Genomic DNA, 13504 nt, shown 5'->3' on the forward strand with positions numbered 1-13504 from the left:
AACAACCAAAAAAAAACTTTTTGTCTTTTCCTGATTATAAAAGAAGTAACATTGGGCTGGGGGGAAGTAGCTCAGAGGTAGAGCACTCGCCTCGTATGTGCAGGGGCCTGGATTCAATCCCCAGCACTGCAAAAGCAAGAGGAAAGCATGTTTACTGTAGCAAATGTGGATGGCACAGAAAAATGCAAACAAGAAATTTAATCGCCGGGTGTTGTGTATTTACTGTGGGTGCAGATGCACAGTTGTAGGGGCGTCTTCCATAGCCATGGGTTCCATGTCCATGAGCTCAGCCGGCCTGGAAGGGAAAATATTTTTTTAATTATACCCATACCGAGCAGTGGGCTTTTATTTACATAAATTAGGTATTATCTGTAACCTGGAGATGATTTGGGTATACAAGATGGGCTGGGATGTAGCTCAATGGTAGAGCACGTGCCCAGCATACAGGAGGCTCACCTGACCCAGCCCTCCAGAAATGTACACAGCAGGATGTGTGGGTTCTAAGAGGATACACATCATTTCATCTGCATATTTGGGTCATCTTCAGTGGGTCCTGAGCCAGTCTCCCATATTTTTTAATTTACAGCCTTGGGTTTAAGTTCCTATTGTTTTTCACCTTTAAAGTTTATTATAAGATTTTTCTCATTCTAAAGCCAACCCTCATAATCAAACATGTAGGTTTCCATTAATTTGCTTTGTACTTTGTGTGTGTGTGTGTGGCGGGGGGCGGGGTACTTAACCACTAAGCCACATCCCAGCCCTTTATTTAGAAACAAGGTCTCAATGAGTTGCTTAGGGCCTTGCTATGTTGCTGAGGCTGGCTTTGAACTCGTGATCCTCATGCCTCAGCCTCACAAGCCGCTGCACCAGCTCTATTTTATACTATTCTGAATGCAACATTGAACTTCATAATTGTGACTAAAACTGATGATTTCTTAAGAATTCCATTTTATTTTACTGAAACAATGAAATCAACAAAGTGCAGAATACCATTATTTTTGTTACCACAAATACTTAAATTTTGAACCGTTTTCTTTGAAATTTCTCTCACAAATTATTGAGGGCCAACTATGCATGACAGCCACAGGCAAGGAAGGCTCTGAGCCAAATTAAGCCTCACGCTGCCGTGGCCCTTCAGAGTAGGACTTCCTTGTCAGGAGGACAGCAAAAAGCAGCCCTGTCTGCAGATGGGCCAGGGTTTGTATCAGCTAGGATCAGGCTGGTTGAAAGTGACAAGAAAGTCAAACTCTGAGAACAAGACAAATGTTCTCTTCCCTTTGTAAATAAGGTTTGTCTAGAGGCAGCATGGTGGCTCACAAAAGCCACCCTCAGTTTGAACATAGGACTTCCTCCTCCCCACCCAGTGGCTCCAGCCATCACATCATCATTCCAATCAGCTGGAAGGGAGCCAAGAGCACCCAGCCTCTTTCCACTTCCCAGTGACCAGAACCTAGTCACATGGCCACAGCAAGAGGTCCTGAGAAATGTTAGTATTTCAGTCATCCATTTGCCCACCAAAAGATCCAGAATTCTGAGTACAAAATTTGGTAAAAATAAAATAGACACTGAAGGACAAAGCGCAGCCTCTGCCAAAAAATGGCAGACTCTACTAAATAAAATGGACGGATGGAAATTTTTAAAGGTGAGAAACGGTTTTCACTGAGGATAGCCTGAGGGGTGGGCTTCCTAAAGAAGGCATCTGGACAGTGAGGGGTAAAGAAAGGAGCCTGGGGAACTTGGTGAGCCAGCGCCACTGGCCTGTGGAGCCTGAGGGAGGCCAGTCTGGCACCACCCAGGCCAACAGAAGGTAAGTGGCCCAGACCTGGCCATGTGGTTACCAGGCTCCCACTGGGCAGACAGGAATGAAAAGTCTGTTGAAATGACTCCTGGTCCTTTATTTGAAAGGTCTCCTTACTGGTTTTGTTTTTGTGACAGTCATTTTAAGATGGGGCCAGAGACAGGAGGAGGATTTTATTATTGTTTTAAAAACAGGGCCTCGCTAAGTTGCCCAGATTGGCCTCGAATTTGGGATCCTCCTGCCTCCTCCCAAGTTGCTAAGATTACAGGCGTGTGCCACCGCAGCCAACTAGGTCTTTTTAAATGTCCCTTTTTTGCTGGGCACAATGGCACATGCCTGTAATCCCAGCTGCTTGAGAGGCTGAGGCAGGAGGATTGCAAGTTCAAACCCAGCCTCAGCAAAAGCGAGGTGCTAAGCAACTCAAGTCTCTAAATAAAATATAAAAAAGGGCTGGGGATGTGGCCTAGTGGTTGAGTGCCCCTGAGTTCAATCCTCAGTAATAAAAAAGCAAATACAAAAAAAAAAAAAAAGTCCCTCTTTGCAGAATAAAGTCAGCAATCAGGGCTGGGGTTGTGGCTCAGTGGTAGAGTGCTTGCCTAGCATGTGTGAGACACTGTATTTGATTCTCAGCACCACATATAAATAAACAAATAAAAATAAAGTTCCATCAACATCTAAAAATAAATTAAAAAAAAAAAAAAAAGCAGTCAGATTGGAGTCTCCAAAGCAGTACTGGCCCATGGATGGCCTGGGGTGGAGATGAGAGCCTTGGAGGGGCTGGAGAGCAGCTGTGGCTCGGCCTGCTGGAACCTCGTGCTCCAGTCAGGAACTGCTCGGTGACAACCACAGAGGCCCAGGCTATGCTCTGGGTAAGGGATCTGGAGGCCCCCAGCTGGAGGTAACGAGCACTCAGAAGGGCTACGGCTCAGGGAGGCTCTGCTCTGGCTCCCCGGGCTCAGATAACTTGCCATATGCATTTTCCACCAAGCCAGACCATGTAATGGCCAAATTTGTTCCCACTCAGCCACAGCTGTTTGCCTGGATGAACACATGCTTTTAAAATGATTCTGTTGAGTGCCAACTGCCTAATAAATCTCTCCACGACAGAGATACCTGGTGGCAGTCCCACCGAAACCATCAAAACCATTACTTTGGAAGATGGCCATGGGCTCTCCTCTCCCCGCCTTCCTCCTTCCCCTTTAAAGTTACCACCACTTAGGGGTTGGGACAGTGACCCCATCAGCCAGCCAGCCATGCTTTACCACTTAAGCTCCCATGCTCCTTTCTCTGAATTGGGGGAAATGTCTCATAGGTAATCTGGTTTTCTCCTGATTTTCAGTGTCTATGGTTCAGATGGGAGTGAGGCTACTTAGGGCAAAACCACAGGTTTTCCTCCTCATGATCTGGCGTGGCATCTAGTGCTCTCCATCTGGAGACTATTTTGTCAATACCTTTTCCAGGGCCTTTACTTCTTGAACCTGAAAAGTGTGTGCAACTCTTGCACACTCTAGCCTGAAGGCCAAGGCTCCATGGAGGGCAAAGGGTGTCACTTACACTCTCACTGGACAATCCACATGGAGCAGCTTTGTTCAGCCTGTTAGGATGGGATGGGCATAGACATGCACTATCTAGATAGGAAACCAAGCCAACTGGCCCACAGGATACTGGGCCTCAGACATTCACTCAGCCCATCATCTGGTGCCTCCCAACTACAGACACCATCCCTAGGCTCCTGGAGCTTAGTCCAGCTCAGGATACACACACAAGGAAACTGACCTCTACAGCCCAGAAGCAAGACTGACTAAATGGAAGTACAGGCTACGCAAACACCTTTTCCCAAGTACAGACTGGACCAACTCTACTAGCTGGGCAGAGTGACTCCACCTTATCCTTAGGTTCTCCATGGGAACTATCTCCTGGGAGTTTTTGGGTTTTGTTTGTTTGGGGGGTAGGACTGGGATTGAACCCTGAGGCTCTTTACTACTGAGCCACATCCCCACTCCTTTTTATTTTTTTAAGATGGTCTCATTAAGTTGCTGAGGCTAACTTCAAACTTGCCATCCTCCTGCCTCAGGCTCCTGAGCTGCTGGAATTACAGATGTGTGCCACTGCACCAGGCAGTCTCCTAGCAATCCTTCAACTGCCTTGGCTTACATCCCTCTAGAAGCATGCAGTCAGCCAAGGCCCATATTGCTCTTGAAGTTGCACCTACTGATACACAACATTGTGCCCTTCATCCTAGTTACAGAAACGGAAAGTCGGTTGTAGTGGAACACACCTGTAATGCCAGCTCCTGGGGAGGCTGAGACAGGAGGATCATAAGTTCCGGTGAGCCTGGGCAATTTAGCAAGACCCTCTCTTAAAATAAAATGGAAAAGGCAGGGATGTAGCTCAGTAGGAGAGTGCTTCCCACTCCAGGTGGAGACTATAAAACGTCAGTCAAAAAAACATCACTGACACTGTCACGAAGACCGAAGAACGTATTACCAGCTTCATCTCCTTCCTTGGCATTCGAACTGCGCAGAGAGCAATTAGCATTTAATATTTGGTAATTAGCATGCTTAATGTGATTCTGAGGAGTTCCTTGACATTTTTATAAAAACAGCACATTCCCGCCCACCCTTCAAAGGGCAAGACCCAATGTGTCAAAAAGAAAAAAGCATGCCAGTCTTCTGATGCTGAATATGCATGTGTTGGGACTCTTCCTGGACACTCCCAGTAAATTTAGAAACTCATTTAGAAGAGGAAAAAAAAAAAAAAAACTTATTCGGCAGCCATCCGTTCAAGACGCAGGGAATCTAGGGAAAGTGGCTAAATTCAGCTTATCAAGTCGCAGGCTGTGATGAACCTTTCAAATTAAAAGAAAAAAAATCTTCCGTGAGCCCCCAACTAACCCGGGACCCGTGGCTCCACCGCGGAGCCACACCTGCGGACGCAGGAGGATACATTCTACTCCCGCCGCGGCAACATCGTAACCCTTGGTCTGACAATGTAGCCGCCCGCGCCCGCTCCTGCTGCCCACAGCCTGGAGCCCCCGCCAGCAGGTCCCAGCGCCCCAACGCTCCGCGCTTTCCCTCCGAAGTCCCCCAGCCGCTCGCCCGGGCCTGGACGGGCGGCCCTCGGCCCCTCCGGACCCCTGCGAGGGAGCAGGGCCTGGCCTGCGCGAAGCCGGAGGAGAGACCCCGGACCCTTTCCGCCCGCGCAGCCCGCCCCGGAACCCGCCCGCGACCCGGACCGCCCGGCCGCAGCCCCGGCCTGGCCCCACGTGGCCCCGGAGCAGACCGCACTACCGTGCTGTCGCCGACGGACCGCGCGCCTCAGCCAATCGGCGGCGCGCTGCGGACTGGCTGCCAATGAGCGACCGGCGAGGCCGCGCCGCCGATTCGCCGCGGGCCCGCTCCCGCTTCGCCATTGGAGGGTTAGGGCTCCGCCCCCCACCGGCAGGCCCCGCCCCTCAGGCCGGGTTAGGTTGCGGCGCGGGCGGCGGGCGGAGCTGGTCCCGTTGTGCTGCGGCTCCGCGCGGCCTGCAGTCCCGGGCCGCGCGCCGCCCGCAATGGAGCCCGGCCCCGACGGCCCCGCCGCCATCCGCGAGGGCTGGTTCCGCGAGACGTGCAGCCTGTGGCCTGGCCAGGCCCTGTCGCTCCAGGTGGAGCAGCTGCTCCACCACCGGCGCTCGCGGTACCAGGATATCCTTGTCTTCCGCAGGTACCGCCACCGGCTCCCAGCCAGACCGCAGCTGCCCGGCTCCGGGACCCTTGCAAGCTCTGACCCCCGCCGGCCCTCGTCCTGCCCTAATTCCGGCCCAGCCACCCCTTCTGGCCGAGCCGCTGTCCTGCCTTCCTCCTCCCGACGCCCCCCGAGCGCCCTGCCTGCCGCCCGCCCCCTGCAGAACTGTCAGAAGTTCTTAGGAACTAGGCCCTGCTCCTGCCTGGTCCCCTCCTCGCCGTGCACCCGTGCCCAGGGGCTGGGGGAGGCGTTCCATGCAGGCCTCGGGCAGGAGGCAGCCAGTGTGCGCCACGCTCCACGTGTCAGTCCCAGGACACGTCAGCCGAGGAGACCCCGAGTCCCACCCCAGACCCCACCCCGTGGGCTGGCCTGCCATCCCCGCCACGCGTCACCCACTCTACTTACCCCTGAGACCCTGTGGCGGGGTTGGGGCACATTCCCTCACCCCAGAAGACTCAGGCCCTCGACTGTCACTCCACCCGCAGTAAGACCTACGGTAACGTGCTCGTGCTGGATGGCGTCATCCAGTGCACGGAGAGGGACGAGTTCTCCTACCAAGAGATGATAGCCAACCTGCCTCTCTGCAGCCATCCCAACCCCCGAAAGGTACCCTGCTCCAGCCCGGAGTTAGCCGTGAGTTCTGAGGAGCAGGGCTGGGCTAGAAGAGGCCCCGGACATGCCCATGCCTGGTCCATGCTGCCTAGAGGCCTGTCAGAGAAAGCGCTGGCAAGGCTGAGGGGAGTCCCTGGGTGGATGGAGGCTGACGTTGCCTCTGGGGAGCAGTCCCCCTGAGACCTGAACCTTAGAGCAACCCTGGGAGGGGCTTCCAGGAAAAGGGGACAGCCCTGGCCAGGTTGCTGAGGCTGGAAGGCATTTCTGAGAGTAGCGAATGAAGTCAGGCGGCTCGTGGCTCAGGAGAGCCCAGAACCCCCTGCTCCAGATGGTTCTGTAGGGTGGCCCTGCTCCTTGCCACTCAGACCTTCAGGGCCCCTGCCTCTGACTGTCCCCCCCACCCCAGGTGCTGATCATCGGAGGCGGAGATGGTGGCGTCCTGCGGGAGGTGGTGAAGCACCCCTCGGTAGAGTCTGTGGTCCAGTGCGAGATCGACGAGGTGAGTGCATGCCTGCTTGTCCCGCTTCACCCAGACCTGGCCGCGCTCCCTGGGCATGGTGCTGCACCTTGCTGGGAGGATTCCGTGGGAAAATGGCACGCAGAGCTCCACGGCGCTAGTTCTTAATAGGCTCTGGACACTTCCAGTTAGTAGGACTCTTTATACTGGGCCTGTTTTTAGTGCTCATTGACTCTGCTGGGTATTGCTGGAGGTGCTGGGGTCCAGTAGTAGACAGGGGTGTCCTTTACCCTTGGCGATGAAGTTTCAAGTTGGAGAAGACCTCAGAGGGGGATGTGATAAGGCTTGACAGGGCCAGGGAGTGTGGCGGAGGCGGGAAGACACAGGCCCGAGAGTGCAGGGTAATCGGGACAGGCCTCCCCGTGCAGCATTTAAGCTGGAGCCTGAGCAGAAGCCGCTGGTGGGGCGGAGACCAAACAGGGTTCTCGCGGCCAGGGTCTGGCGCTGCAACCTCTGACATAGGAAATGGGAAGCAAGCTGTGCAGCTGGGGTAGTTGGCCTGTGGGGAGGGGACAGGGATAGTGGGAGATGAGGTCTGAGCTGCAGGCAAGAGCCAGCACCCCGTTCCCATGAGGAGCTGTGTGCCAGAGTTCTCCCCATTTTAAAGGTGTGGACACCGAGGTTCCAAAAAGGAGGGGCTTGTCCAAGGTGACCAGGCTCCCAGAAGTACTCCTGGGAGTCCCACTCGACTAGCTCCAGAGCCCAACTTCCTTCCTGCTCCTTCCTGTTCCCTCCTCAGGATGTCATCCAGGTCTCTAAGAAGTTCCTGCCGAGCATGGCTGTTGGCTACTCCAGCTCAAAGCTGACCCTGCATGTGGGCGACGGTTTTGAGTTCATGAAACAGAACCAAGATGCCTTCGATGTGATCATCACTGACTCCTCGGACCCCATGGGTGAGCAAGGGCTGAGGGTCCCTGAGACTACAGCTACACTTTCCCCTCGTCAGTTGCTACCCTCCTGACAGGAGGGAAGAGACCAGGCCACTGCCCCAAGTTCACAAGTCTGGGGACCTGAGAGTGGGGATTAGACATTGGCCCACTGAGGGTCCAGTTTCTTCTTTGGCCTCCCCTCTGCCCTTGACTGGCCTACATTGGGTGGAGAATGAGTTCTAGTCTTTTTTGGGGGGAGGGGATACCAGAGATTGAACTTGGGGGCACTTGGCCACTGAGCCACATCCCCAGCCCTATTTTGTATTTTATTTAGATACAGGGTCTCACTGAGTTACCTAGTGCCTCACTTTTGCTGAGACTGGCTTTGAACTCCCATCCTCTTGCCTCAGCCTCCTGAGCAGCCGGGATTACAGGCGTGCACCACCACGCCCCACAGGTTCTAGTCTAAAACCAAGGCTAGAGTGTTTTTCTGACCCTAAGAATCCCCCCAGAATGGGATTGATTAAGTAGAGGGCCCTTCACATACTGAGGGGGTGAGCCTCACCTTGCCTGGCCGGGTCCTGAATGCCACGGACCTGGGTTCCAATGTGAGCTCCACCTCTGGGCAGCTGTGAGGGCCTGTGGTGAGTTGGCAGTGGGTGGCCCCGAGGTCTCAGCCACGGTGTGTCCATCCCCTCCCTGAAGGCCCCGCGGAGAGCCTCTTCAAGGAATCCTACTACCAGCTCATGAAGACGGCGCTCAAGGAGGACGGCATCCTCTGCTGCCAGGGTGAGGCTGCCGGGAGCTGAGGGGGTGGGGGGGGTGGCCCTGCGGGCTGACGCTGTGGGCCTCCCCCAGGCGAGTGCCAGTGGCTGCACCTGGACCTCATCAAGGAGATGCGGCAGTTCTGCAAGTCCCTCTTCCCGGTGGTGGCCTACGCCTACTGCTCCATCCCCACCTACCCCAGCGGCCAAATCGGATTCATGCTCTGCAGCAAGAACCCGGTGAGCTGGCGGCTGCCCCCAGGGCGGGCGCCGGTGGGCAGAGCCCCGCCTTGATGCCCTGTGTCCTGGGTCCCCAGAGCACCAACTTCCGGGAGCCAGCGCGGCCGCTGTCGCCGGCGCAGGTGGAGCACATGGCGCTGCGCTACTACAACGCGGACGTGCACCGCGCCGCCTTCGTGCTGCCCGAGTTCGCCCGCAAGGTGAGCGCCGCCGCCGGGCTCCGGAGCCGCCTGGTGCCACGCAGCCCTGAGCGTCCCCTGACGGCCCCCTGTCCTACCAGGCCCTGAACGACGTGCGCTGACCGGAGCCGCTGCAGTGCCGCCCAGGACCGCGGGCTGGACGGGGCGTCTCCAGCGTGCCCAGGCTGCGGCCCGGACCGGACCCCCGCCAGCTCTCGCCCACCGACCAAGTGTTACAGGCCCCGGAATGCTGCCCGGCCTGCCCTGCTGGGCACTCTGTCTGTCTGTCTCTCCGGCGTTCCGCCCAAGCCTAGACCAGCTCTGTACAGACGCGCCTCTGCCCTCTCGCCCCTCAGCAAACACGTGTATTTATAACAAAGTTTGCCATTGTGTCCCCGACCGCCGCCAGCCCCAGCAGGAGCCCCATCTGTGGTTGTGGGTGCTCCCGTGAGTGAGGGTCTGCATGCCCTGTCCCCACTGTGACATTGGCCTGCCCCTTGACTTCCGGCCAGTGACACTACAGTCACCAAATCTGTCCCAGGAAGCTGATGAGCCATTGGAACCCTTATCAGCAAGGTCCCAGGCTCATACCCCTGGGCCAGGGCTTTGGGACTGACAGGGTGGGGGGTGCTGCTAAAAGGGCTTCAGTCTCTCCTGGGGCTGCCCCCAGTATCCCAGGATTTCCACCTCACAAGATGAAAAGTGTCACCCCTGCACCAGGTGGGCACTGGGTGTGACCCAGAGGGGACTGATTGGATTAGGGTAAGAGCTCAGTTACCTGAGGCCTGTTAAGCACATTGGGAACTTGGCCAGGTTCTGGCTCAAGCCTGAGTCAAACACTGCCTCCCCACCCCCAACCTTCAGTTCCTTCTGGAACATTCCTTTCAGCTACCCCCAGGGGTTCAGGCTGAATGCAGGGGTGGTAGTGCACTCAGCTGTTACCTCTCCAAGGTGCTGAACCTGTAGCCCTCAGTGTCCCGGGAGCCTCCTGTCCAGGACAGGGGCTTACTGGATACCAAAGCCACCAGGAGGGACTTGGGTCCAGGTGCAGATTTGGGAACAGAGGGCCCGGCCCCACATGGGTCTGGAGGAGGGGCTGACAAGGACGCTGGGACTAGGGAGTAGCCCTGGCTGGGGGGTGGCACTGGAATTCCTCTCCTTCCTGGGCCTCCACCTTAGGGCCCTGAGCTGAGGGTTTCGGGGACATCTGGAATGATGGGGGGTGGGGAGCCAGGGCCCAGCTTCACCAGGACTCTGGCCTCAGGCCAGCTACTGGTCTCTGGGCACCGCCCACCCTGCTCTCCTCCCACCCCCATAGGCCCACTGGTCTCTGAGCATGTTCTGACCTTTGCCCCCACAGCAAGTCTGACCTCAGTCTAACCTTTCCCCCCTTATCCCAGGCAGTCCTAGAAGCCAGGCTAGGGGGCTGGGGTCTTCCCTGGTGTCTCCCAACTCTCAGGGAGGCCCCAGTGAGGCCAGGAAGCAGCCGTGGCCACAGGGCGCAGCCACTGGTGGTCAGGGAGGCTGTCACTTACTTCCTGTAGGGTCCAGCAGGGCCAGGCTCCAGCCTGGGGACCAGGCATCTTACTGATCACAGTCCTGAGGGTGGAGCTGTCCCCTCCCCACCCTGAAGGTGAGGCAGGTGATGTGCCCAAGGTGATAGGGGTCCCAAGCAGGCAGCCACCCTTTTAAGAACCATCCCACCCCTGCAGGCCAGGGCTCCTGGCAGGGGGGCCTGCTCAGACCCCTCTCCACTCCCCATTTCCCGGCAGCCCTATCTCAAGGGTGGCCCGGGCAGGGGTCACTGCTGGGGGAAAGGGGGGGCAACCTTAGGCCCTGAAGTTCTGGGGGTCTCAATAAAAAGGACCAGGGGGTTGCAACTTGGTGTAGAGCGCCCCCTGGGCTCGTCCTCAATCCCTGTGTCAGGACACCTGTCGGCAGGGGAGAGGAGCCCAGGGCAGAAACGGCCCTGCCTGGTGTGGACGGCCAGGGCACAGCCTCCCCTGCAGGGTGGAGGGACCCGAACTCTCCCACCCACCACAGAGGGGCATCTTCAAGGTCCCGCCCTGGGATGGGCAGGGGACTGATATGCTGGAGCAGCAGCAGCCTTGGTGAGGATGGGACCCGAGTCCCCCCAAGGTCCCAGCAGTCTTGAGGGCTGCAAAACAGCCCAGTTTGTGACAAGGGAAATAAACTCAATCCTACCTGATTTTTATTTTTGGTACCAGGGATTGAGCCCAGGAGCTTAACCATGGAGCCACATCCCCAGCCCTTTTTAATATTTTATTTTGAGACAGGGTCTGGCTGAGTTGCTTAGAGTCTCGCTTTTGCTGAGACTGGCTTTGAACTCATGGCCCTCCTGCCTCAGCCTCCTGAAGCGTTGGGATCACAGGTGTGCGCGCCACTGCACCCAGCAAAATCTCTTCAATTAGCTGCATCCCTGGTTGAAGGGTTCAGATCATTCTCTGGCCTGGCCGTCCACACCAGGCACAACGTCCTTCTTGCTGGAATCAGTCCCTTATTTGAGCTGATTATTTTGGAATTTATCTTCTGTGATATAAAATGAAATATATTTGGTCTTTGTCCCCAATTTCTGACAGAGTCATAAAACTCTGGCGTTTCCTGATAACTAGTATCTTTAGGCATTCTAAATCTGCTCCTTTTAAAGGCACCTGAGTGTATGCTAATAAGGTGAGTTAGGGTAGGGCCACGGGGAAGATGGGGTAATCAGAGGGACAGGATTTACAGCCCCACCTGCCAGAGGACTCAGGAAGGGAGTGGAGTTTAGGCTTTGTAAACACTTTTGAAGGTTTTGTTTGTTTGTTTTATTGTTTCCTGTTTCATTCCCCCTCCCTCCTGTACCAAGGCTTGAACCCAGAGCTACATCCCTAGACCTTTTTATTTGGACACCAGAGATTGAACCCAGGGCCCTCAACCACTGCTTAGAGCCTCACTAAGTTGCCAAGGCTGGTTTCAAACTTGTGATCCTCTTACCTCAGCCTCCTGAGTCGGGGGGGATTACAGCTCTGTGCCACAGCCCCCAGCTATTTGATTTTTGAGGCAGTCAAACTGGCCTCGGCCTCTGCAGTCCCTGGGATTACAGGCAGGCGCCACCACGCCTGGTTTGTAAGTACTCTGGGCAAAGAGATCTGGTGGCTTGAAGGTTCTCGGCTCACAGGTGACTGTCAGCAGAGCCTTGGCAACACCCTTTAGAGTAACCCAGTGCAGGCGCTGACCCGCCTTCTGTGATCTGTCCAAGCAAATTCATGGAACCCAAGGGTCCCCAGAGGGATCTCTGATTTATAGTAGGTTGGCCAGAAGTGAGGTTGGCATCAGAGTGGGGCCAGTCTTGTGGGACTGAGCCCTCACCCTGTGGGATACGGCGCCATCTCCTGGTAGCGTCAGCTGGTGTCTGGGCAGAACAACTCGGTGCACAGGAAACAACTCGGTGCACAGGAAACAACTCGTGGTGGTTGTATGTCTGCAGTGGAAGAGAATTGTTGGTTTGTGTGTTTCTTATCTTTGTGTCTCTAGATAACATGCTCATGTTACTACTTCTGGACTTATATTAGCCATAATATCTCTCTCTCTTTTTTTTTTTTTTTTTGTACCAGAGCTTGAACCCAGGGATGCTCAACCACTGAGCCACATCCCCAGCCCGATTTTGTATTTTATTTAGAGACGGGATGTCGTCGAGTTGCTTAGAGCCTCACTAAGTTGCTGAGGCTGGCTTTGAATTTGCAATCCCCCTGCCTCAGCCTCCGGAGCTGGGATTACAGGTGCGCACCACCGCACACAGCTCAAGCCATAATCCCTTTATTTCCAGCTCGGGAAAATGAGGACTCCTTCCCTGCCCCTGCCCCACTCCCCAAGCTGAAACGTAGTCTGGATTAGCTGGGTCTTCAGTGTTTGCACTGTGACATCAACATGACCCTGGCTCACGCTGGCTGGCCCGGATGACGAGGGGATTCTGTGGCTCTGACCTACACAGCTCCCAGGAACTTGGTCATTGGTTGGTTTTCATTTCCTTTGTTCTTAATGAATCCATCACTGATCAGCCTTAAACTTTCACACTTGCCTAAAGCTCCTTTTATGGTCTTTAGGCTCAACAGGTGGCTTATCATTTTCATTTTCCTAGACGATCTATCCGCAGCCTCCTCACTACCCCAGTGGAAGCCCCTCTCGGGCCCCGAGTCTTCCCATTGTTGGTTCCCCCTTTGTTTTAGTGGAGCATATCCCACGGTAGCTTTCTGAGGAAAGGAACGTGGAAAGCAAGCTTTTAAGTTTTGACATGTATGAAAATGTTTTTTCCACCCTCAGGCTTGCTTGACTGATAGGTAAAGCCTTGGGTGGAGGACTCTGAGCTCACAGCTGGGTAGCCAGACATTCTACCCCACTTAGAGGCCTCAGCTCCTCCCAGGGAACCTCTCCAGAGGATATTGATGTGGCCTCGTGACCTGGCGGCTAGCTTCCCCCAAAACAAGTGCTCCAAGAGCTGAGTGGATGCTGCCACGTCGTGTGTGGCCAGGCCACGCCAGCTTCAGCAGTACTCTGCCCAGAAGGCCTAGTTGTATGTGTAAGACCACAAGAGGGTGTGACACCCCAAAGCATGAGTCACCAGAGGCCATCTGAGAGTCAGACTACCGTACTCTTCTAGCTCCTTTCTTTTTTGGCAGTGGGAGGGGTACTGGGGACTGGACCCAGGAGTGCTCTATTACTTAGCTACATCCCCAGCCTTTTTTTCTTAATTTGAGGCAGGGTCTCACTAAATTGCTGAGGCTGGCCTCTAACTTACGATC

At 55.2% G+C, this 13504-nt stretch overlaps 1 protein-coding gene and 1 long non-coding RNA gene across 2 annotated transcripts; one reads left to right on the plus strand and one right to left on the minus strand.

Annotated features, from left to right (window-relative positions):
* Positions 1–60: 60 nt before the first annotated feature.
* On the minus strand, positions 61–6013 carry LOC308655365. The gene is made up of 3 exons (XR_014023459.1): positions 5930–6013; positions 224–295; positions 61–126 (listed from the first exon to the last, which is right to left on the minus strand). It is a non-coding gene; the product is annotated as an uncharacterized lncRNA (long non-coding RNA).
* SRM (spermidine synthase) lies at positions 5257–11224 on the plus strand. Its single transcript, XM_081305461.1, has 8 exons — positions 5257–5503; positions 6010–6130; positions 6543–6635; positions 7393–7546; positions 8228–8311; positions 8381–8526; positions 8604–8726; positions 8807–11224. The coding sequence occupies exons 1-8, from the start codon at positions 5352–5354 to the stop codon at positions 8825–8827; spliced, it is 894 nt and encodes a 297-aa protein (XP_081161587.1). The 5' UTR covers positions 5257–5351; the 3' UTR covers positions 8828–11224.
* The last annotated feature ends 2280 nt before the right edge of the window (positions 11225–13504 follow it).

The sequence above is a fragment of the Spermophilus citellus genome (assembly GCF_964194105.1).
Source record: "Spermophilus citellus genome assembly, chromosome: 9".
Taxonomy (NCBI): domain Eukaryota; kingdom Metazoa; phylum Chordata; class Mammalia; order Rodentia; family Sciuridae; genus Spermophilus; species Spermophilus citellus.

Bases quoted from the DNA above. Each gene is read 5' to 3' on its own strand.
- SRM (XM_081305461.1), top strand. From the start codon at position 5,352: ATGGAGCCCGGCCCCGACGGCCCCGCCGCCATCCGCGAGGGCTGGTTC. The intron at 5,504-6,009 runs GTACCGCCACCG...CTCCACCCGCAG, and splicing joins GATATCCTTGTCTTCCGCAG to TAAGACCTACGGTAACGTGC. The intron at 8,727-8,806 runs GTGAGCGCCGCC...CTGTCCTACCAG, and splicing joins TGCCCGAGTTCGCCCGCAAG to GCCCTGAACGACGTGCGCTG.